Source organism: Oryctolagus cuniculus, chromosome 3 (genome assembly GCF_964237555.1).
Source record: "Oryctolagus cuniculus chromosome 3, mOryCun1.1, whole genome shotgun sequence".
NCBI lineage: Eukaryota > Metazoa > Chordata > Mammalia > Lagomorpha > Leporidae > Oryctolagus > Oryctolagus cuniculus.
In genome coordinates, this window is record NC_091434.1 from 185,301,284 (window position 1) to 185,325,948 (window position 24,665).

Sequence of the window (24,665 nt, forward strand, 5' to 3'; positions counted from 1 at the left end):
TTGTGTGTACTTACATCTGGAAGAGAAGGAAGATTGTAAGAACCTCCCACTGGTGAGCTCAGATCAATCATGGGTGACCCAAACGCCTTTCCGTCATATCCTGCTGCACTAGTAATGGTAGGGCTAGAAGGGGTAGAAGAGGTGCTGCTGGCAGTTGATGGGGCACCCTGTCCACTGCTGATCTGCCACTACAGGAGTAAGAATGGAAAACAGGCAATCAAGAACTCAAACAAAATGAAGTACAGGATACACTCTGCTACTCAAGTTCAATTGTTATGTGAATGGAAAGAAGGGGGGTGGCACCCATGTATCCAGCCAAAAAATTAGAAGCACTGATTTCATCAGGAGCCAATAGCAAGGATGTATGAAAAAGTCAAAGTATATCAAAATATAAAAACAGCAGCTTCAAAATAAAGATGGAGGTTTGAAAAATGTACATTTTCTATCCCTACTTGAAATACCTGAAAGTAATTAAGCCAGACTGTGACACTGAAGTTTTTATATTTCTCTTTTCCATTTCTCAGATATTTAATAGATGTTATACATTTGAGAAGAAGTCTCGTCATTCACATCAGAGGCTGAGCTAATAAATACAGTAAGACAATACTAGACATGCTAAAGCACACAGAGGTACAGCATGCTGCTGCTTGCAATTTGCTTCAAAATCTAGTTTAAAATGATGGCTGGGGGCTGGTAGCACAGTAGGTAAAGCCACCGCTTGCAATGTCAGCATTTCATATGAGTCCTGACTGCTGCCCTTCCAATCTAGGTCCCTGTTAATGGCCCAGGCAAAGCAGGGGAAGATGGCCCAAGTATGTGTGCCCCTGCCACCTACATGGGAGACCTGGTAACAGTGAATCAGCTGACCAACCTCTTACTTTGTCTCTACCTAAATCGGACATGTAAATAAATAAACCTTTTAAAAATAATACACACTAAAAATAAAAATGATGGCTTGATGTAGGTGGAAGGATAGCACCAAATGGGCATGAGTTACACAAGGTACGGCTAAGAGGAGGAAAATTCTATTCTTTCAACTTTTGCTATGCTGAAAAATTTTCATAATGGGAAAAAGAAAGCCTCTAAGAGGTATTCTAAGATAATGCAGGAAAACCATTTTCCCAATGGTCATTTAGGGATAGAGGGATGATGACACTATATAGCAACAGGCATCTCAAACACTGATTTTACAAATTCAATTTAGAAGCTTCATTGTTAAAACTACTACAGAAACACAAGCAGCTGGTTGAGAATGTCATCTTTACCACCTATTTACCCCTCATATCCTCCCATCCAATGTAATCCCACCCTCTCCTTTCCCCAGGAATAATTACAGTTATAGCTGGTGGATATCCTCCCAGGGCTTGTTCGATGAGATTTAAGAAAGCACCCACACTGGCCGGCGCCGCGGCTCACTAGGCTAATCCTCCGCCTAGCCGCGCCGGCACACCGGGTTCTAGTCCCGGTTGGGGCGCCGGATTCTGTCCCGGTTGCCCCTCTTCCAGGCCAGCTCTCTGCTGTGGCCAGGGAGTGCAGTGGAGGATGGCCCAAGTGCTTGGGCCCTGCACCCCATGGGAGACCAGGAAAAAGCACCTGGCTCCTGCCATCGGATTAGCGCGGTGCGCCGGCCGCGGCGGCCATTGGAGGGTGAACCAATGGCAAAAGGAAGAACTTTCTCTCTCTCTCTCTCTCTCACTGTCTACTCTGCCTGTCAAAAAAAACAAAAACAAAAACAAAAACAAAAAAAACCACCCACACTAAAATGAAACACTTCGAAATTTCTTGAATATGTTTTTATCCACTTAATGTGATTAGAAGGATGTATATGGATTACTGTAATCTTTCATTTTTAAAAAAAATTTTAAAACTAAGCTTATCTTCTATTTTTCAGGAAGCCAGAGCCCAACAGAGAGAGAGTGAGGAAGCAAGAACGAGCTTCCCTCTACTGGCTCACCCCTAAGTAACTGAATCAGGGTTTAGCCAGGCACAAGCATGTGCTCAGTCCAGGTCTGACCTATGGGTGGCAGGGATCCAAGTATGTGAGCCATCATCTGTTGCCTCCCAGGGTGCACGTTAGCAGGAGGTGGGAGCACTCCAATCCAGGAGGTACGCACCACACGTGGCATGTGAACTGCTAAACCAACACCCATCCCTATTTTATTTTTTTTTATTCCAAAGCAGAGAGGGAGACAGAAAAATATGTGTCCCTTCTGCTGGTTCACTATGCAAATACCCGCAACAGCCAGGACTAGGACAGGCTACACGGGGAGACAGGAATTAAATTCAGGTCTCACACTTGGGTGGCAGAGACGCAACTGCTTGATTCATCACTTGCTACCTCCAAGGCATGCATGAGCAGGACGCTGCAATTGGGAGAAGCCGCCTGGACTGGAAGACAGACACTCTGCTGTGGACTGTGGGTGCCCCAAGTGGTATCAGAACTACTATGCCATACATCTGTCCCTGCATTGGCTAAACACAGAGAAACTCTCAGACCATGCATCGTTAGAATGACATTTCCAAGGGATTTCATTAAAATCAAGGTGAGAGAATTATGAAAATATCATCATCATCTTAATTTTGGGCTTGTTGAAGAAATAAAACTGAAATCAGTCTATAAGTCTTCACTTGAAAAGACTGACATATGTACTTAAGTTAAAGACAGAGACAGCTGTCACTTTATAAGAAAATCTAGAAGAGGTTTACTGAAGACATGTCATTTCCTTGAAATATGCTAGACTCATTCACTATTCTTTTGTGAAATGCAATTTGTACTTGTTACAACCCTTGGTCTTGGGAAACTCCATTACTCAGCTACAAGTTATACACCAGTGATGCAAACATTAATACCTATGATCTGATTATGATTTCCCTTAAGTGATTTGATTTCTTTCACTTGGCTTCGTTTCCATGGGTCTACAGTAAACATGGTGACTCAAATTTTAGAAAGAAAAAAAGCCAAGCTCACTCTTTTTCCCTTTTGCTGAATTTTCAAATTCAACCTGATCTGGAGAGAGGCAGAATAAGCAACCGTGGAGAAGAGGGTAGGAATTTACCTGTTTTATGGCTTGTTGGGCCAAGAAAGCCATCTGCAGGGGGTTGGGCTTTAGTGCCTGTCTGGGCATATTCTGGCTCGAAGGGTATCTCAGCTGTGGAGGATGAGGAGGAAGAACTGGTCCATTTGGTTTAGGGCTATGATTCTGAAAATTTATCAAACGTGGAGGGGGCTGCTAGGAAAAAAAGAAAGAAATCAATTCAGTAACAATTATTTCCTGAAAGACAAACTACAGAGATGTATAATTTATTAAGCTGCTACAGCAAGGCAGAAACTCAGCCACAGGGAGAGGGATGAGTAGACTTATTCAAGGTGTGAGAACAATTAAAAAACATACACTGTCTGAGCAGAAGTCGGGGGCTGCATGGTGCAGATAAGGAGAGGCAGCCAGGCTTGAAGGAGCCTGCACCAGGATCAGGCCTGGGACGTGCTAGGGAAATAGGGCAACCGTGTCTCTGGTATCCAAGCCCCCTCAAGAAACCAAAGAATAACTGCCAATGTTTACCAAGCGGTTATTAAACTCCAAGTACTGCTCTAAGTGCCTCACATGCATTCATTCATTTAATCTTTAGATAGTCTAAGTAACTTGCCCAAGATTAACCACGACAATCCTGATGGAGCTCAGACTTGAACAAGCAGGCTAGCTCTAAGGTTAGTACTCTTTCGTCTTTTCATATGAATTTGAAACACAGAAAGACAGAAATCTTCTATCTGCTGGTTACCCCTAACTGCCCTAAACAGCTGGGGCAGGTCCAGGCCAAAGCCAGGAGGCTGGAATTCAATCCAGGTTTCCCATGTGGGTGGCAGGGACCCAACTACGTGAGCCACTACATCCTGCCAGGCTGCACAACAGGAGGAGCCAGAGTCGAAGTGCAGCTGGAACCACCCAGGCAGCTTCATAGAGGATGTGTGTGTGCCAACCACCTGCCCTGCCCAACAAATCAGTGATGAACACAATGTTTAAAAGTTAACAATGAGCTTTATATCTTCCTGAGCTCTGACAATATGCTAGGCATTTTTCATATATTATGTCACTGAATGCTAGCAGTATTATTGCATCCATGCTGCAAATTAGGAAACAGAAGATTAGAAAACTTAGAGAACTTGAAAAGTCATCCAGCTAGTAGAAGGAGTACCCAAGGCTATCATATAAATCTACTGGACCATTATCATTACCAAATTATGTATTTAGATTGCTGTTGATGAAGACACTGGCTAGGAGCCGGCACTGTGGTGTAGCAGGTAAAGCTGCCACCTGCAGTGCCAGCATCCCATGTGGTTAACGGTTTGAGTATCCGCTGCTCCACTTCCAATCCAGCTCTCTGCTAATGGCCTGGTAAGGCAGTAGAAGATGGCCCAAGTGCTTGGGTGGGTCCCTGCACCAGCAAGGGAGACCTAGAAGAATCTCATGCCTCCAGGCTTCATAAGATCGGTCCTTTACAGCCCTTTCAGAGTGAACCAATGGATCTAAGAATTCTCTCTGTAACTCTGCCTCTCAAATAAATTAATAAATCTTAAAAAAAAAAAAAAAGGCTTGAAGGGGCTTGGAGGTAAAGAGCAAAATAAAAAACATTAGAGAAAAATATTAGAATCTCAAAGTGTTACAGAAGCATGCGCATGGAGCCATAGCAATTCTTTTAAGTTTTCTTCAAAAGTTGTGTGACTTGAACAGTTTTATGCCACAGAAATACAAACAGAAAATACTTTTAAAAGCCATAGTAGAAACAGTGGAACACTGCTAAGTTTATGTAAGGGATTTCTTCTTTATAAGTGGAAAAGTATATAAAGTGGTCCTTAGGGGGCTTTTGCCCCTCACTCAGAGTGAAGTTGATTGATTAAACCAAACGTGACAACTGACAGCAAAGTCTGCTGTGTGTGGCATGTCAGCAATCTGTGAGGCTTGCATGTCATCCCTGTCCTTAGGGAGCAAACAGTCTGACAAGAGGAAAGGTGACCTTCCCCCTTCTCCTCAACTTACGGCTGACAGGGTTAATTTAAAACAATCCTGTGATAAGAAGCAGCTTGAAAAAATAAGATCCTAAAAAAGTGGCAAAACTAGTGCTATGTTGATTGAGTAGCATCATTTAATTTGCAAGACACAGAAGGAAAATATATTAAGTCAGAAGAGAACTGATGGGCATTAAACGAGCTGACATAATTGCAACGGGAACTACTGCTGTGAATTATGTACAGAATCTGTGACAGTGTAGTGTAACAAAGTTCAACCTGTTCACTGGAGTTCAACACCAGAGTGCACTTCTTGGTCATGTGACTGGTTGGCCTCTTTTCACCCAAGCCCAGCTACGCAGATGACATGGTTTAAGTTCAGAAGCACAGGAACAGGGAACTAGCGTGTACGTGGTTTGGAGACACAGTCTTATGTGCCTATGGGGAATACAATCTGAACATGCCCACCGAGCCACAGGTACCCCACACCTGTTCACAGACTGACATCTTCCAACATGTACCTACAAATAAATGGGTTAAAAAAACTAAAAACCAGAGGAGCAGAAGAGTGTAAGTTTAGAAAACAAAGAAAACTGGCAAGCCAAAGATTTACGAGCAAGAATTTAGCAGAGGGTGGCAGCACGAAAGAAGCTCCAGTAGTCACGGAGAGTAAACGGAAAAAGAACAGAATGTGCGATCGCAAAGCTCTTATTCTAAGTGCACAACAGACACTGTGTATTTTATTGATTATTGTGCTCAACTCTAGGCTAAAAATAAGATCAAAAGCAAATTCTGAGGAAAGCAGACTAAAGGCTCAGTGATTAATTCTATAGTTAACTACTGACGCAGTTGATCAATTCTCAGTGAGAACCGTTTATAAATTCATACATGTAAATCATGAATGATGGATGTCTTGGTTATTTCAAGAGCTGCTGAACACAATCACACTGTCATTCTCTAAGTTAGGACAGGCCTGCTTCCAAATTTACCTGATGAGAGATGGAAGGCTGCTGGCTGGGCCCCTGCTGGCCGGACCCCTGCATTCTAGGGTTTGGTAAACCCACAGGTGCTGGCCTCCGTTGCACCTGTTGCCTCTGAGCCATTACCTGTTGCTGCATATGCTGGAGTCGTAATTGAGCTAGGCTGATCTGTGTTGGGAACTTGGATAACTGGTTTGAAGATAAACCACCTGATGGCTGTGAATTCTGTTCCATGACAGGATTCTGTTTAGGCATTTGAGGCTGGCTCTCTTTATCCTCGATTACTAAAGAACCTAATGGAAGAAAAAAAAAAAAAAAACGATCAAAGTTTTTTGGTAGTTGATGAAATATCACACTTTGTACAGCTATTTTTTGCTAGAATTCAGAACTGTGGAGGGATGTTATACTCAAAAATAGAGAACCTGAAAGAGCTATATATGTAGGTTCTGAGAAAATCTACCATATGAAAAACTGGAGAATTAAAAAAAATTACCAGGCCCAGCCAGCACTGTGCCACAGCTGGTTAAGCCACTGTTTTCAATACTGACATCTCCTATAAGAGTGTTGCTTCAAGTCCTGGCTGCTCCACTTCCATTTAAGCTCCCTGCTAATGTGACTGGAAGGCAGAAGATTGTCCAAGTGCTTGGGCACCTATCACCTATGTGGGAGACCAGGATGGAATTCCTGGATCCTGGCTTCAACCTGGCCATTGCAGCCATTTGGGAAGTGAACCAGTGGATGGAAGATTTCCCTCTCCCCTCCCTCTGTCACTCTGCCCTTCAAATAAGTAAACAAATCTTAAAATAAGGTGAATACTGATTTGCTTTGGCCTAACAGCTGACCTCCCATATGTGGCCCTGCAGTATCAGTCATCGTCTGTAGTTAGATCACAATATATATAATAGAATAATATAACAGCTGAGCTCCCACACATGTCCCTGCAGTATCAGTCATGGTCTGTAGTTATATCTCAATATATATATAATAGAATAATATATAACAGCTGAGCTCCCACACGTGTCCCTGCAGTATCGGTCATGATCTGTAGTTCAGATCACAATATATGAAGAAAATCTGGTCTTGCACAGATACAGATGCATTCTCCTGAATAAGCCGACCATGTTTCAGAATTGTTCTCATACAGCACGAGCAAACCTGACTCCTCCTCAATATCAACAATGCAGTCTCAAGAATCCTCTGCTTTTACAATGAACCTAAGTCAGTTCTCTGATGGAAAACTTTAGATTGTGAATAACTTTAAAGATGCCTCCAACAGTTCTGATTCAATCTGATTTCTTCAATGATATGCACAACTATGTGTTTGATGTAGTAAGCACCTGCATTTTTAAAATATGTACTTTTTTTTTGGACAGGCAGGGTGGACAGTGAGAGAGAGAGACAGAGAGAAAGGTCTTCTTTTTTACCATTGGTTTACCTCTCAATGGCCGCTACGGCCGGCGCACTGCGCTGATCCGAAGCCAGCAGCCAGGTGCTTCTCCTGGTCTCCCATGTGGGTGCAGGGCCCAAGGACTTGGGCCATCCTCCACTGCACTCCCGGGCCACAGCAGAGAGCTGGACTGGAAGAGGAGCAACCGGGACAGAATCCCGCGCCCCGACCGGGACTAGAACCTAGGGTGCTGGCACCGCAGGCACAGGATTAGCCTATTGAGCCGCAACACCGGCTTAAAATATATACTTTTCATTAAATCCTTCTGTGTATTAAGCATTGTGATACATAGGTATATGCACCGTGTATGTATAAAACAGAACATCAGGGGTGGGCGTGAGGCCGCAGTGGTTAAGCTACTGTTTGTGATGATGGCATCTCATATCGGGTGCCAGTCTGAGTTGTGGCTACTTGTTTTCCAATCCAGCTTCCTGTTAATGCACCTGGGAAATCAGTAGGTGCTAGGGATCCTACCAGCCAGGATGGAGTTCTGGGCGTCTGGGCCCAGACCTGGCTGTTAAGGTCATCTGAACAGATGAACCAACAGATGGAAGATATCTTTTTGTCTTTCAAATAAATAACATCTTTAAAAACAAACTGCTTTAAATGGTATGGTGAATGCTGAAGCGCTTACCCAAAGTCATCAAAACATTAACCAAGTATTCATCCAGATTTTTCATTAAGATTTTTTCCCAAACAATCTTGTAAGCTTTTCAAAAGCCCAGGATAAAAAAACTTGGGAAACTTGACTCCTTGGGAGGCTTACAATGTCAATTGTAAATAAATTTACTGAGCTACAAGTAGCAGCCTTAACTAGTACAATAAAGGACATTATTTAGCGTTACTCTGTCAGTTTCACAAGCTTATTGAGTGTGGAAATCCTATTTTTGCTGATGCAGATCCTATTTTTGCAGATACAGACTTATTAAAAGCCATATCCATTTCTGTTATAATTTCAAACCAAATTCTTAAATATGTTTACATGTAGATGTACTTACTCATTCTAAGTAATATGATTACTAAGTATGGAGGTATGTCAAAAAGTTTCTGGGAAAAAAATTTAAAAGATTTCAGTGACAAAGACTTTGAAAGCCATGCATAATTTATTCATAATAAGCATTTTTCAGGGACTTTGTGAGAATACATTATATATATAATACAAGTTTCAGTGAAACAATGCTTAGAAATCCACGCACAGGTTTTTTTTTTTTTTTTTTTTTTTTTTTTTTTTTTTTAATATTTATTTATGGGGCTGGGCTATGGCATAGTGGGAAAAGTCGCCACCTGAAGTGCCGGCATCCCATGTGGGCGCCAGTTTGAGTCCCGGCTGCTCTATTTCCTGTCTAGCTCTCTGCTATGGCCTGGGAAAGCAGTGGAAGATGGCCCAAGTCCTTGGGTCCCTGAACCCGCATGGGAGACCTGGAAGAAGCTCCTGGCTCCAGGCTTTGGATCAGTGCAGTTCCAGTTGTTGCAGCCAACTGGGGAGTGAACCATCGGATGGAAGACCTCTCTCTCTCTCTGCCTCTCCTCTCTCGGTGTAACTCTTTCAAATAAATAAATAAATCTTAAAAAAATATATTTATTTGCAAGGCAGAGAGATAGATAAAAAGGGAGAGACAGAAAATGAAATCTTCTACTTGCTGGTTTACTCCCTAAATGACTGCCAACAGCCAGATCTGGGCCACGCTGAAGCCAGCAGCCAGTAACTCCATCCAGGTCTCCCACATGGGTGGCAAAGGCTCATGTACTTGGCCTTCTTCCCTTACCTTCCCAGGTGCGTTAGCAGAAAGCTGGGTCAAAGGCGGGGCAGCCAGCAGTAGAACCTGCACAGCAGTTCGGGTGCAGGCGTCACGGAGGGCAGCTTAACCACTGTGCCACCCAGCTGGCTCCATGGGTGTTTATGTAATTTGTGTAAGTTTCTCTGAATACACTATGTGGGAAGACTCATCATTTGTGCTAAGTTCTCAGATGAACGTGTGGTAGTCAAGGAGTCTGCTGTGGGTATTTAGTGCAATGGTTAAGATGCTGCTCAGGGTGCCTGCATTTGAGTCTGGGGTCTACTCTGATTCCCATTTACTGATAATGTGCACCCTGGGAGGTGGCAGATGATGGCTCAAGTACTTGAGTCCCCCCTACCCGTATCATACCTGGATGAAGTTCCAAGCTCCTGGCTTCACCTGTCCCAGCCCTGGCTATTTTGGGTATTTGGGGAGTGAACAAGAGGATGGAAGATCTCTCTCACACTCGTTCCCTAGCCCCCTCCTCTGCCTTCCAAATGAACATACAATAAACTGGGGGGCATCGCCATGGCACAGCAGATGAAGCTGTTGCCTGCAGTAATGACATCCCACATGGGCACTGGTACGAATCCCAGCTGCTCCAGATCCAATCCAGATCCCTGCTAGTGCACCTGGGAAAGCATCAGAGCATGGCCCAAGTCCATGTGGGAGACCCAGAAGAACTCCTGGCTTAGGATCAGCCCAGCTCAGACCGCTCTGGCCATTTGGGTAGTGAACCAGAGGATGGAAGATCTCTATTTCTCTCTCTCTCCCCCTCTCCTTCTAATTCTGACTTCCAAATAAATAAGTAAATATTTTTTTAAAAAAATACAATAAATTTAAAAACTGAAAAAATAAGGTGCTTTGTATTTCCAAAGATACTTTTTTGTCAGTAAGGTGGATGAGTATGGTAGTTGTCCCCACAAGCCTTCTGTAGCACCTTTGCTTCAAGGATTCCTTTTGTTCTTTCTTTGCTTGGTTGGATGAAATGTGTGTCAGCTTATTTCTTCTTGTCCTATGTCCCAGGAACAATGGTGCTCTCTCTAGTCATTTTTCTCCTTCCTACCCAGATTCTAGCCCTGGGGATGAGAAAACTATCATCTTTGATGATTCTGAAACAAAGTCAATGAGCTCAGAAAATATCATCCAAGGGAAAACTGGTCATTGATGAATAAATGATGTACATGGAATTCATAAATTTCTGTATTCGTGGTTGCTGTGAAGAATCAAGGGAGGAGGCCCAAAGACTTTCTATTCAGTAAAGTTTAATAACTTCCAGGTCAACTGCTTACAAGGATATTTTAGCTCCTACTGTTACCACATGATCATCTGTGAACTTTCATACTTAAACCCACCCTGCATATTATGTTATATCTCATAAATAAAACTCATATTTGTACATCTATATATCTATAAATGTAAAGTTATCTGACCAGGCAAAAGAAAAAAAACTTCCTTATGCAAGCAAGATAAAGAAACTGAAGAACCAGGTACCAGAGAATGGGTGTGCCAACAGCGTCAGAAGAAACAGGATTTCCACAGAAGATGCTCTAGATATCCAGAATCCTGAATGAACGACTGGCAAGCATCAACTCCCTCTAATAAAGAACTAACCTTACACATACATGTCTTTTAAACAAGACAACAAAACACTGCAGGATGAAAGGAAACATATATCCAGTAACAGGCCATAACTGCTCAGAGTTCCACAAGCAATGGCATGTTGAGAAAATACATAATTGCCTACCTAAGTTGATAATATTTTGAGCCCAGAAACTGGGATCACAGTGAAACTGGATGGTGTTGTTGGTCACTGGGGAAGCATCACACCTTGCACGAAGGAGGTGCCGTAACCGGTATGTAATCTAGAAGAAAGGAGACAGACAATGAAGCATCAATATCTATATCAGGAAAATAATAAATGCCCAGTAAAAACACAAACACATTCTCTGGGTGGGAGGTGTGAGGCAGTTAAGATGCCAACTGGAACACCTGAGTCCCACATGGGTGTGCCGGGATTCGATACCCAGCCATGGCTCCCCACTCAGGTTTCAGCTCACGCACGCCCTGTGAGGCAGCCATGACTCACAAAGTCACTTCCTGCTGCCCACATGGGAGACCTGGACGGCTGCTCAGTTCTGGCTTCAGCTCCATCCAGAGGTTGGTGTGGGCAGCTGAGTGTGAAGCAGTAGGTGGGAGTCTCTGCTTCTATCTCTATCACTAATTATTAATGTCTCTGGTGTGTATCCCAACACACAGTGAACATTCATATAGCTTATAAAAAACAGACATATGTCATTTTCTTTCCAAAGCAACAGTTCTGAGGTATGACTCAATTAGCTGCACCAATGAATCCAAAACTGAGAAGTATTGTAAAATAAAAGGTTAAAGCCAGTTTTGTAAATTAAAAAAAATTATATAGAAACATCAAATCAGATCTGTAAAATAACCATTTTTAAAAGATGGATTGATTTATATTATTAGAAAAGCTGAGTGACAGAGAGGGAGGGACAGACAAAAAGATTTTCCAAACCCTGGCTCACACCCCAAATAGCCGCCACAGTCAGGACTAGGCCACAGTCAAGCCAAGAAACGGGAACTCCACCCAGGTCTCCCACAGGGGTAGCAGGGGTTCAGGCGCTAGGCCACCTTCTTCTGCTTTCCCAGGTGTAACAGCAGGGAACACAATGAGAAGGGAAGCAGTGGAAACCAGAACCACTGCTCTGATACAGGATGCAGGAGTCCCATGGAGCAGCTGAACCCATCTATAAAACAAAATTTGAATATATCCTGCTCAGTTGTTCCAGCCCACGTGATACCATTACCCACGCAGGCTCTTGTGGAGGCCCCACACACTTTGGGTTCTGTGAAGCCTCCCACCTTCCCTCCCAGAGCCACAAGAACGAACCTGCCCCACAGAGCCCCTCTGAAGACAGACAAGTGTCCCTACCCACCATCCTCCTGCCCTAGAAGCAACTAAATGGCCCTATCCACCTTCGTACTGCCCCAGAAGCAGGCCCTGCCCACACACCATTTGCCCCAGGGGACAACCAGTAAACCAACCCTAGAGAGCTCCAGGAGGCCTGGGCACACTGAAAAGCAGCTCCTCTGACAGCCTCCCCTGACCTCAGAAAATAGCTGAGCCGTCTTTCCTGACTGGTTCGGCTGCTAAAGCTCCAGGAGAGAATGGACACCAATGGGAACCTGCTCTAAGACAGCTGCACCCCAGCTGCTGACAGGAGTCCACAAATCCTGTACCCCAGGCTACTGAGAAACCAAAGCCAAGGCAACATATCCAAATACCCTAGGACAGGTAACCAGAACAAAGGCTTTTACCCCAAGAGGCACCGCATAAAACTGATAGAAGGAACTGATCTGTCACACTCACAAACTCTAATGTGGGGACATAAAAAGTTTGTTAGCTTTTTATTACTACAGTGAAACACTTGAAGTAATCATAACTTTATAAAGAGAAAAGGTTCATTTAGCTCGCACTTTTGGAGGTTCAAGTCCAAGACTGGGCAGAACTACTGGTGAGGCCTATGATGAGAGTGGCAGACGGCAATGGCAGAGCACAGGCAGAGAAAGGATTCCAAGTGAGATGAGGAAGCAGAGTGGTTGGACAGAGCCCAGGCTCTCACGAGAACTCAAGAGTTCACGAGGGAATCAGGTTCTGAAGGCACGCCTCCAGTGACCTAAGGACCTCCCTCTAGGCCTCACTCTGTCACTTCCCAACATCACCTCCATGGGGACCAAGACTTTAACACAAGGGCCTTTGGGATATTCAACACCCAAAGAAGTATGCAAAACATAGCAATAAAAATAAAAAGCTGAGTTAACATTACGCCCCCAAAGTATATAGTAATCCTCTAGCAACAGACTACAAAGAAATAGAAATCAATGCACTGTTTGACAATTCAAAGAATGATTTTTAAAGAAAATTGATGAGGTACAAGATAATGCAAACAATTCAACAAAATTAGAAAGATGAATCCATGAAACAAGAAACTCAGCAGAGATGAAAATCATAAAAAAGAGCCAGTCAAAAATCGTGGCACTTAAAGAACTGAATAAATGAAATTAATAATACAGTTGACAGCCTCAACAGCATAATTAAGCAGACAGAAGAATTTAAGCTGCCAGCATCACATGTGGGCACTAGTTCAAGTCCCAGCTGCTCCTCTTCCAATCCAGCTCAGTGCTAATATGCCTGAGAGAGCAGTGGAAAATGGTCCAAGTGCTTGAGCCCTGCACACAAATGAGACACCCAGAAGAAGCTCCTGACTTGACTCCTAGCTTTGGTTGGGCCCACGTCTGACCACTGTGGCCACTGGCAGGTTGAACCAGTGGATGGAAGATATCTGTCTCTCTCTTTTGCTCTCTGTGACTCTGCCTTTCAAATAAAATAAATCTTAAAACTTTCTAAAGCTTGGGAAAGACATGGACCTCCAGATCCAAAAGATGAAAGAAAAAACACTCCTCCCTGAGGCATGTTATAGTGAAACCCTCAAAAATACAAGAAAACTACCATCATAAAAATACATAAAACGCCAAAACTCAACAGTAGAGCAGATACCCAAAAGATGAAGTCGAGACTCAAACACTATCAGCTACAGAAAACCAACAAGCCACTAGGAAGAACCAGAGGAAGAAAGGAACATAATGACTCCAGTATGTTTCTAGATATCAATAGCAACTCTGAATATAAATGAGTGAAATTCTTCAGTTAAAAAATATACTCTGGTTGAAATAAGAGAATGAGACCCAATGATACGCTCCCACAAGAAACTCACTTCACTAGTAGACACACATAGACTGCAAGCAAAGGGATGGAAAAGATATGTCACGCAAATGGAAACAAGAAACATGTAAGGGTAGTTATGTCAGATAAAATATAATTCAAAAAAGACCAAAAAAAGGTCAATACATAATAATAAAGGGATCAATTTACCAAAGGAAATAAGCAAAGTACATTTATTCTTCAAAGCTCATTTCACGATATTCATTTCTTATTTGTATTGCTTTGCACTGCTGCATGGGTGACTGTTTTTAGGTGTGGTGATATATGAACAGAAAAGACTATTTTAAGAACAATGCATATCCTAGTTTTCAGAAATGATGTTAAGTTTGCTCCTAGTTTAAGAACTTTTGTTATTTCTCAATCATAACTGTAAGAGATGTTCTGAAATATTCTACTTCACAGGTGCAACTGTTTTTGGTTCTAAAGTAAAATTCAATATATGTGGCCTTTTGCTGTAAAATTTAGCACTTTTTGTGGTAGGCCTCTGACTTATTATGAATTACATTTTGTGTATACTGTGGAGGGAAAAGCTCTCCAAGCGGCGGACGCTGTGGCTCACTAGGATAATCCTCCGCCTGCGGGGACGGCACCTGGGGTTCTAGTCACGGTCGGGGCGCCGGGTTCTGTCCCAGTTGCTCCTCTTCCAGTCCAGCTCTCTGCTGTGGCCCGGGAAGGCAGTGGAGGATGGGCCAAGTGCTTGGGCCCTGCACCCACATGGGAGACCAGGAGAAGCACCTGGCTCCTGGCTTTGGATTGGCGTAGCTCCGGCAGCCATTTGGGGGTGAACCAACGGAAGGAAGACTTTTCTCTGTCTCTCTAACTCTGCCTGACCAAAAAACAACTCTCCAAGCAAGGATAAAATATAAGCTCAGTGGTCATCCCATTGGCATGACTCATTTTAAATGCATTAAATTAAAAAATCCCCACATGGAGAAACATATTATGGTGACACAATTACTCTATCTCTTGTTTGTGCCCAAAAGCAAACTAGGATTATTGACTTATGCAAAAATATGCATGCATAAAAACAAAAGTAAATAGGAAGTCATAAATACCTCACAGGATAAATATTTGTTTGGTCTTTAATAAACTAAAGTAAAACGGGAACTTTTAAGAATGTTTACATTGGCCAGCTCGGAGGCCCACCTGGCTAATCCTCCGCCTGCAGGGCCAGCACCCGGGGTTCTAGTCTGGGTCGGAGCAACGGTTCTGTCCCGGTCGCTCCTCTTCCAGTCCAGCTCTCTGCTGTGGCCCGGGAAGGCAGTGGAGGATGGGCCAAGTGCTTGGGCCCTACAACCGCATGGGAGACCAGGAAGAAGCACCTGGCTCCTGGCTTCAGGCCATTCAGGGGGGTGAACCAATGGAAAAGGAAGACCTTTCTCTCTGTCTCTCTCTAACTCTGCCTGTCAAAAAAAAAAACCAGGAATCACACTGTCAATAGTGAGGCTGTAGTTCAGCACATCTGAGACAGTTCTCTATGCCAAATGAGGTTAACATCCAGCACGCTCTCCTGTACCCAGCACCAACAAGCAGAATGCAGATTCTGAAGTCAGTCTGAGGTCATGGTGTCTACACTGCCTCTCTCTCACGGTGGGACTCTGGAACTCCGTGCCTTAGTTTCACCATTTGTGCAATAGACAGGTTAGAATTAGTGCCTGGCACACTAGAGATGACTGGTAAACGTTACCACCAGGATTACTGTTTGGGTTGAATTCAACTGCCATGAAAAGAGTAAACTTAAAACAAAACAGGAGTGATGCTGGAACATTAAAATTTACGTCCCACCAAAATCACAGCAGTCAAAAATATTTGTAAAACTTCAGTAGTTTTATCAATTAGAATAGAAATAGGTAAACATTAAGTACTAATGTACATTTCTGAATTTTAAACATTCCCATGACTATGGTTTCACAGGACATTTTTACAGTACGCTAAACACCATAATCTGTCTTACCAGTCGCTTGCTATACAGTAATGCTGTACTGCTGCCACTGGAAACTGCCCATTTAGAAAAATGCATGACGTGTTCCAACTGTTTGGAAAGTCCAGCCACCTCCTGTTGCTGTTGCATAAGTTTCATACGATGGTCCTTTGCAAGGCTCTGAAAACAAGAAAGTAATTTTAACATCAGTTTCTGCATATTGCATTATTTAGATGTATTTGATTTCAAATAAACAAATCAGAATAATCACCATCTCTGAGCAGTCAACTGAAACAAAAAGAAACAAAGCATGAGTTGCTTATAATAAGTATATGCTAGGGGCTGGCGCTGTTGCATGGTGGGTTAACCCACTACCTGCAGTGCATGCATCCCATGTGGTCGCCAGTTCAAGTACCAGATGCTCTACATCCAATCCAGCTCTCTGCTATGGCCTGGGAAAGTAGAAGACAGAACAAGGATGGACTCCTGCATCCACGTGAGAATCCTGCAGGAAGCTCCTGCAGCCATTTTGGGAGTGAACCAGTAGATGTAGTAGATGTAGTAGATGTAGTAAGACCTCTCTCTCTGCCTCTGACTCTCTGAAAATGCCTTTTATTTTTAAAGATGTATTCATTTGAAAGTCAGAGTTACACTGAGAGAGAAGGAGAGGCAGAGAGACAGACAGAAGTATTACATCTGCTGGTTAACTCTCCAATTGGTCACAATGGCCAGAACTGTGCCGATCCAGAGCCCAGGAGCTTCTTCTGGGTCTCCCACATCTGTGCAGGGGCCCACGGACTTAGACCATCTTCTACTGTGTTCCCAGACCATAGCAGAGAGTTGGATCGAAGTGGAGCAGCCGGGACTCAAACAGGTGCCCTTATGCGATGCCAGCACTGCAGTTGACGGCTTTACCTACTCCACCACAGCGCTGGCCCCAATAAATAAATCTTTCAAGAGAAAATAAAAAGTGTATGTTGAATCCAATATTCACAAAGAGATGTATCAATGAATAATCCAGTGAAGCTTCCAGATCACATGATTTACTCAATCTTGAGATGCCTTCACCTTTTAGGGATTCTAGTTCCACCTGCAACTAGTTTTGGTCTACAGTCATGTCCTGTGCAGATAACACTTTCCATTTGTACATGGTTTTTTTTTTTAATGCAGATTATTTCTGTTTATTAAGAATTATCATGAGAACCATAGATATAGTGAAAAACTGTACCAGAGCACTAAGAAAACATAGAAAAAAAGCAGAAGATAGAATAATCAGAGGTGGTGAAAATGATGGGTTAAGGGATCCTATCCATACTCTGGTTTCTCTTCAGATCCTATAAATCTTTCGCCTTTTACTAAAGGATCCTATCCAAAAACCTCATCCATGGCCTGCCAAGAGAAAAGGGAAAGTATAAGGCCCTCTACTGTGTCAGACAAATTAAAAATTTCAAAACGATAAGATGAACTCAGATTCTCAATAAAATGTGAAACCAGATCCTGGCCCTAGTCAGTTCCAAACCTGGAAAATACACACGTACTACAGTGAATTCGCTAACCTCAGAAGCAAGTCTGTATCTGAGGGACTGTTATCAGTCACTGTCTTCATCATGTCAAAGTTCAGAGAGATGACAATTTACCTGTTATTTCTGAATCTAAAAACCACATGTAATGGGAATAGAAATACTGTTGACTTCTGGGGAGTATACAAACTGAGAATCAGAAGCCCTAGAGTTTTGGTTTTCCTCTGGTAACTATTTGGGCCAATTTCCCTTGAGTCTTAGCCAATAAAATTATCTATATTTGTCTTAAAGGAGGGCTCTGAAACAGGAGAATGGGTTTGAGGATTAGAGCCTTATTTCAAAGGTGCTGAGAAAATAATCAAAGTTGATATTTTAAATACGGATGGCCAGGTTCATTCTTTGAGTAGTAAGGGTCTAGGCATTATTTTCTTTGTTCTTGTTTAAAAGTTCTTCAAGCGTTTCTGATACCCAATCAAGTCTGGAAACAAAACCACAGTAATCTATGCATTCTCAATCTCTGGGAAAGCAGATCATAAAGTTCTATTTGATTTTAAGCACAGCTTTGAAAATTTTTCAAATTCTGCTTAAATGGGGCCTTTTTGAAAAAAAAAAAAAAAAGCTCAGTATCTTGAATAAGTGTTACTATAAACGGAATGTGATTTTTTCTGCTCAGAATACTTCCTCACTACATAACTACTTGTATCCAAAAGCACAAAAATATTTCAACCTTTGTTTCCTGCATGGTTGACAAACCATGGGAATAAACAAACTTCCCCAGGAAGGAGAACCTCTCTGATAGAGGCCTTCTAACTTGGCCAACAATGAAACAGAGTTTGAAATACATCATTTCCACGAGTCTCATTCTTCCTCATATCTCCAAATACTGGAGTTCTTCTCTTTTTATTCTAAACTACTTGTTCTTCAAGAATTCTCTCTACATCTGTAAAACTGAACAACATATGATTGGAACTGTGTGGTAAAAATCCCTGTAAGTTGTTACATCTTATTATTTGAAGTCAAACACTGACTTTGGATGTTGCCCTTCCCGAGTTTAAAAAAGCTGATGGGGGCTGGCGCTGTAGCATAGTGGGTAAAGATGCTGACTGCAGTGCCGGCATCCCATAAGGGCACTGGTTTGAGTCCCAGCTGCTCCACTTCTGATCCAGCTCTCTGCTATGGCTTGGGAAAGCAGTGGAAGATGGCCCAAGTCCTTAGGCCCCTACACCCACGTGGGAGACCCAGAAGTAGCTCCTGGCTCCTGGCGTTGGATGGGCCCAGCTCCAACCACTGCGGCCACTTGGAAAGCGAATCAGCGGATGGAAGACTTCTCTTTCTGTCTCTCTGTAACTCTAACCTTCAAATAAATAAATAAATCTTAAAAGAAAAAATGCTGATGAAAACAGTAATATTTTTCTTACCTGAAGTAATCAACAACCATACTGAGTGTCTTGAACAGCTCCGAGGGCTTCTTTCACATAATTAAGACAAGGGCAGGAGCCACATTCTATTGCCTGATTTCTAACAAGGCTGAAAGAATAGTCGTGCATTACCTAACGACTGGCTGAATTCTGAGAAAGTCTGTGTGAGGAGACTTTGTTGTGAGAACACAGGACCTTCTGACAGCACACCAAGATGGCCGTGATGCCATTACATGAAACCTTACAGCTCAGTCATCACGGAAACCTCGCAGGGTGGGTGACTGTATATCTGAGAACTAAACAGAACTGTGTATCTTTCCAGAAAAGTCTGCTCCAATATATCCTTTGTGATGCAAACTCTTCATTTCAAGAAAGCTCTGAAATGACTCATCTCTTCAACATTCACAAACCTCCTAAGCAAGGCGCTACGCTGATTGTATGAGCGTAAACATCCCTGGGATGTTAGACACTCACAAACTGTTGGCTACAGTCTAGAACGTGGCAAAGAAAACTTGTGAGTAGAGAAGGAACAAGGCCACGGAAGAGCCACTCTGCTGGCCACGCGGCCCGGGGTGGCAGTGACCCACCTCCAGCTGATGCAGTAGCGCTTTCCCTTTCTTGTTGATTTCTACCATCAGTGTAAATATGGCAACCTTGATGTCCTGTTCCACTTGCTTCTGGTTTTGATTCACTTCGATGATTCTGCAAATTAAATTAATTGGGGGTGAAACATCTACAATTTAAGGCAATTTTTATTTCCCATACTTAAAATTGATGCTTTAATGTCTAAATTAGACCAACATGTTTTCAGCTCTTAAAAAGCTCCTAAGAATCCTCCAGTTTAAAAGCACATTTTGAAGATCACAAATAAAATTCTTCTGAATTAAGTATTCATATAATTCAATCTTACATTCAAAATATATAAAATTGGAAAAAAGCCTATTAAAATAATATAGCTTGAAAGACACCCAGTAAAATAAAAGGAGTAAGAGAGAAGGGGAGACTACAAAAAGGACTTGAAAAAGATAAACCATGATTCTAAACAAGTTCTGTTGTATTTACACAAATGTGTGAATGTGACTCATGACCAAACAGTATTCGCTATACCTGACTAAAAGGCAAAAAGACAGTAGTACTTTGCTACTTAATACATTTATCTTGAAATAACTCAAAAAAGCTCCATCGTCCCTGCTGTTTCTCCATAGTTATTCTCCAAAACTTATGACAAAAAGTACAAATATTATCCTGTTGAAAATTCTTCAGCATAATTTTCTGACAAGATTAATGCTTTGACAATATTACTATCAGATCAAGAAAACCAGCCGGACCCCAGAAGTAATCTATTTCCAAAAACTCATTCAAATCTTCACAGTGGGAGAATGGGATAAGGGACAAACAATGACAGGCTTGCAAATGCATACAGATGAATTAATAGCAAAGTTGGGAAATTTAATCCTTTAACAGTCAGGTAGGTTATAAGAGGATATAAACAATTACTACCTACTAAGGAAGATTCTCTAATTTCCATCACAATTCAGAAACCAATTGTTTCTCAACAACAATGTTATTGTTTTGTGAAAACAGCACAAATTACAAAAACTGAAAAATAACAAATTGGAGAACTCATCCTAGCTAAGATTTAATACAAAAATTTACAATGATCATGAAAGTAGAATACTGGCAAAAAGCACACACAAAGTACAAGTATCCACAAATAAATCCACACTTAAACAGTCAATGGTTAATTCCTTCTATTTTTTTTTTTTTTTAAACAGAAGCATCAAGGTAATTCAATTGAAACAGTATAATTGTTGCAACAAATGGTATTGGGAAAAACAGACATCAATATGTAAAAAGCTGAACCTTGACCAAGAGCTCATACCCTAAATACAATAAAAGGCCAAATAGCCATCTGTAAATGTCATTACACAAGGTTATTTTACTTAAAGCTTAATAGTTAGCAATGGACATTTTTACCATTTAACAATGAATACTTTTGCCAATAGATATTATCTCTTTCAATTAACATTCATTATAAAATTTCAATTACTGAATCAAAAATGTTATATCCCACCAATTATTCTATTTGGCAAAATATACTATACTGAATAGAATATGGTAAAGGAAAAAGTATTTGATTAACAATAGCTATTATGTGAAAAATAAAGGTTAGAAAAATGAGAACTGATAAAGGAAGAGTAAGAGAAACTTGAAGACATACAATACAATGCAGAATAATGATTAGACTGATATCCCAACGCTAGAACAACAAGAAAGGGTTATCTTCCATTTTAAGAATCTCTTTTGGGGCCAGCACTGTGGCGCAGTGGATAAAGCTGCCGTCTGAGCAGCAAGCATCCCACACTGGCACCAGTTCAAGTCCCAGCTGCTCTACTTCCGATCCAGCTCCCTGCTAATGTGGCTGGGAAAGCTGCAGAAGAAGGTCTGAGTCTTTGGGCCCCTGCACCCATGTGGGAGACCCTGAAGAAGCTCCTGATACCCGGCTTCAGATGGCCCAACTCTGAACTTTGTGGCTATATGGGGGGAAGCCAGTGGATGGAAGATCTCTCTCTCTCTTTCTCTGCCTCCCTGTAACTCTGACTTTCAAATACATAAATCTTAGAAAAAAAATAAAAATAAAAAAGGAATTAGCAGGGGAAGAAGTCAAGTGCTCCACTCCTCACTATGTCCCAGAATGAATTATGAAGACTGATCTTGGACAAGATGAACCTCAGCTAACACGGTTTTCCTGGCAACTGAAACCCCTGCAAAGCTGCTTTTGTGTGGGCTCTTCCCTAGACAAAGTCAGGCTTTTGTATGCAAAGCAACCAAAGAAAGAGGACGGAATGAAATGGCACCGTGTGCCCCCAAGTGGTTTTTACAATGTGGATTATGCCACATTCCTGCTTTGCTACCCAATCACAGAATTCTCATCAGACAAGGAATTTAAAGTGAACAGCTCAACAATCCCTGACTCCTGGTGTCTCTCTGCAATTAGAAGATCATCACAGCTCAGGCACTGTAAATTTCAGCAAACCATATAGTATCAATTAGCTATATATTTGTTAAAATAGTGTTTAATACTGGCAAAAATGGCTTTAAGATCATGGGGTTTCCTTAAAATTAGACAAGACCAGATAATCATAAATTATCAGTATGAACCAGTTAAATGAGCTATTACTAATGGTAGCTTATCATCAATTTTTATGGTTGAAAAAATTCTTCCCAACTCAAAGTTTCTAGAAAAGTCTTTTCAACCATATATTATTAGTCATCTCATAGCTTAGCACTTCACAGTCAGTTAAAAATAATTCTACTCTAAAAGTAAATACACTTGACACATATGAAAATATAGTAGTAGGCATAAAAATTTACCTGTTTTGGATCTGATTTCCTGTAAATTTTATATATTTTGTCTTTTCCATCAGTTTGGTGATTAATGTGTCTATTATCACTTTCTGGTTCTGAAAAGCTTCTTCTATAAATTGGTATCTGAAGAAATAATAAGCAAATTACTTAAATATTTGTATAAAATAAAAGTAGAGAAATGATTTTTGAAAAGATACAAAAACAACATCAAAATTTTTTAAATACCAAATATAACCCTCAAGGCAGGCTTTCCAAACTTCCTCACAAATTATTCCTCAAACAAAAAGTCAATTTAACAGATGTAGTAACTATTTTTAACATTTTTTACATCATTTTAACAGACGTATTAACTATTTTTCGTTTTGTAACCGTGAACATTTACTGTAAACATACATTTTAAAGATCATTTGTAGGCCGGCGCCGCGGCTCACTAGGCTAATCCTCCGCCTGGCGGCGCTGGCACCCCGGGTTCTAGTCCCGGTCGGGGCGCCGGATTCTGTCCCGGTTGCCCCTCTTCCAGGCCAGCCCTCTGCTGTGGCCAGGGAGTGCAGTGGAGGATGGCCCAGGTGCTTGGGCCCTGCACCCCATGGGAGACCAGGAAAAGCACCTGGCTCCTGGCTCCTGCCTTCGGATCAGCGCGGTGCACCGGCCGCAGCGCGCCGGCCGCGGCGGCCATTGGAGGGTGAACCAACGGCAAAGGAAGACCTTTCTCTCTGTCTCTCTCTCTCAATGTCCACTCTGCCTGTCAAAAAAAAAATAAAAATAAATAAATTAAAAAAAAAAAAAAAAAGATCATTTGTAGTTACTTTAGAAAGGTCTTGAACATATGCCTTCAGGATAAATGGAGAAAGAAAAAGCCAAACTCTTGATGTCATGCCTTGTTTGGTAAAGGTTTAAAAATATGATTACAACAAACAGCACTCTAAAAAAGGTGAAGACCCACTTGGGATGCCCCATCCCACCCAGGAGTGTCTGGGTTCAGCTGTCTGCTTTGCTCCCAGTGTACTCTGGGAAGCAGCAGATGGTGGTCCATGAACTTGGTTCCCTGCCAAGTGAACAGTTTAACAACCCCAGTCTCCTGCTGGGGAGACCTGGATGAGTGGGTATTTGGAGGAGTAAAAAAAACTCAGAGATTGCTGTCTGTCTGATTTTCAAATAAAATAAATTTACATAAAATTTTAAGTTTGGGGCTTTCATGGCACAGCAGGTTAAGCCACCACCTGCAATGCCAGTCCCAGTTGCTCTACATCCGATTCCCTGCTAATGTGCCAGAGAAAGCATTGGAAGATGGACCAAGTGCTTGGTCCCCCGTAAGCCATGTGGGAGACCTCTGGCATTCCACTGAGGTCCTGCTTCGGCGAGACTCAGCTCCAGCCACTGTGGTCCTTCGGGAATGAAAAGATCTCCCATCTGCTGGTGCAGTCTCCAGCGTCCCCAACAGCTGGGAAGGGACCAGGCTGAGGCCTGGGTTTCCCAGGTGTATGGCAAGGACCCCAAGTCATCACCTGATGCCTGCAAAGTGAAAATTAGCAGGAATCTGGAGTCAAAAATGGAGTGGATATGTGAACCCAGGCACTCCATATGGTGTGCTGATTCCTCAACTGGTGATGTTATTGCTGTGCAAAACACTCAACCTTGTCTAAGTGCAATTTAATGAGTAAGTATTGTAAGTACGGTTACACTCAGAACAGGGACACACAGTTAAGAATTTCATTGGGTTTTCTTTGTATATAATCAAGTCATCTATACAATAACACTTTAAATTTTAGGTTTTAAAATCTCAAATATGGGTCATAAGTATACATTTATTTAAAATTTTGTTTGAGAGGCAGAGACATAAACAAAGGAAGTTACCATCTGCTGTTACATTCCCCAGTGCCTGCAATAGCCACAGCTGGGTTGAGGCTAAAGCCAAGAACTCAGGGGAGGTCTCCTAGGGGAGTAGCAGGAACCCAGTTTCTTGGGCCACCTCTCTCCAGATTCCGCACAGGCAGGAATGTGGAGTCAGAAGCATGCACGAGGAATCAAACCTGGTTACTCTTGAGATGTGGGATACAAGCACTAAACACTAATGCCTACATTTTTTACTGTTTCTTCCAAAAACAAACAAACAAACAAACAAAAAATTTCTTTATTTGAAAGGCAGAGAGAGAGAGATCTTCTATGTGGCTTCATCTGTGTCTCTCACATGGACTTGGGCCATCTTCCACTGTTTTTCCAGGCCACTAACAGGGAGCTGATTAGGCAGCCGAGCAACCAGAATGGAAACTGATGCCCATATTGGGTGCTGGTGGTGCTTAACCTGGTATGCCACAACACAAGCTCCCTTCTTCTGCCTCTACTGAGATGGTTGTATCAATTTTCCTTTATTCTTTTAATATAATATTAATGACATTTAACATCAACGACTTTGATTATTTTATGCCTAA

General features: G+C 42.1%; 1 protein-coding gene across 5 annotated transcripts in view; it reads right to left on the reverse strand.

Annotated features, from left to right (window-relative positions):
* The window catches only part of TRIM24 (tripartite motif containing 24), a 115,384-nt gene that overhangs the window by 32,730 nt on the left and 57,989 nt on the right, over positions 1–24,665 (reverse strand). For 2 of the 5 annotated variants that reach the window (XR_011387522.1, XM_051835645.2), the window contains exons 5-11: positions 22,243–22,359; positions 19,455–19,569; positions 15,963–16,109; positions 10,955–11,072; positions 5,992–6,275; positions 3,057–3,230; positions 15–188 (exon numbers count right to left, since the gene is read on the reverse strand). Coding sequence is in view for 4 of the 5 variants with exons in the window: in XM_051835645.2 (XP_051691605.2) it covers positions 15–188; positions 3,057–3,230; positions 5,992–6,275; positions 10,955–11,072; positions 15,963–16,109; positions 19,455–19,569; positions 22,243–22,359 (1,129 nt within the window). In the remaining variant the exon portion in view is untranslated. The remainder of the gene's footprint in view (positions 1–14; positions 189–3,056; positions 3,231–5,991; positions 6,276–10,954; positions 11,073–15,962; positions 16,110–19,454; positions 19,570–22,242; positions 22,360–24,665) is intronic. The other 3 variants (XM_051835646.2, XM_051835648.2, XM_051835647.2) reach the window with 3 other exon arrangements.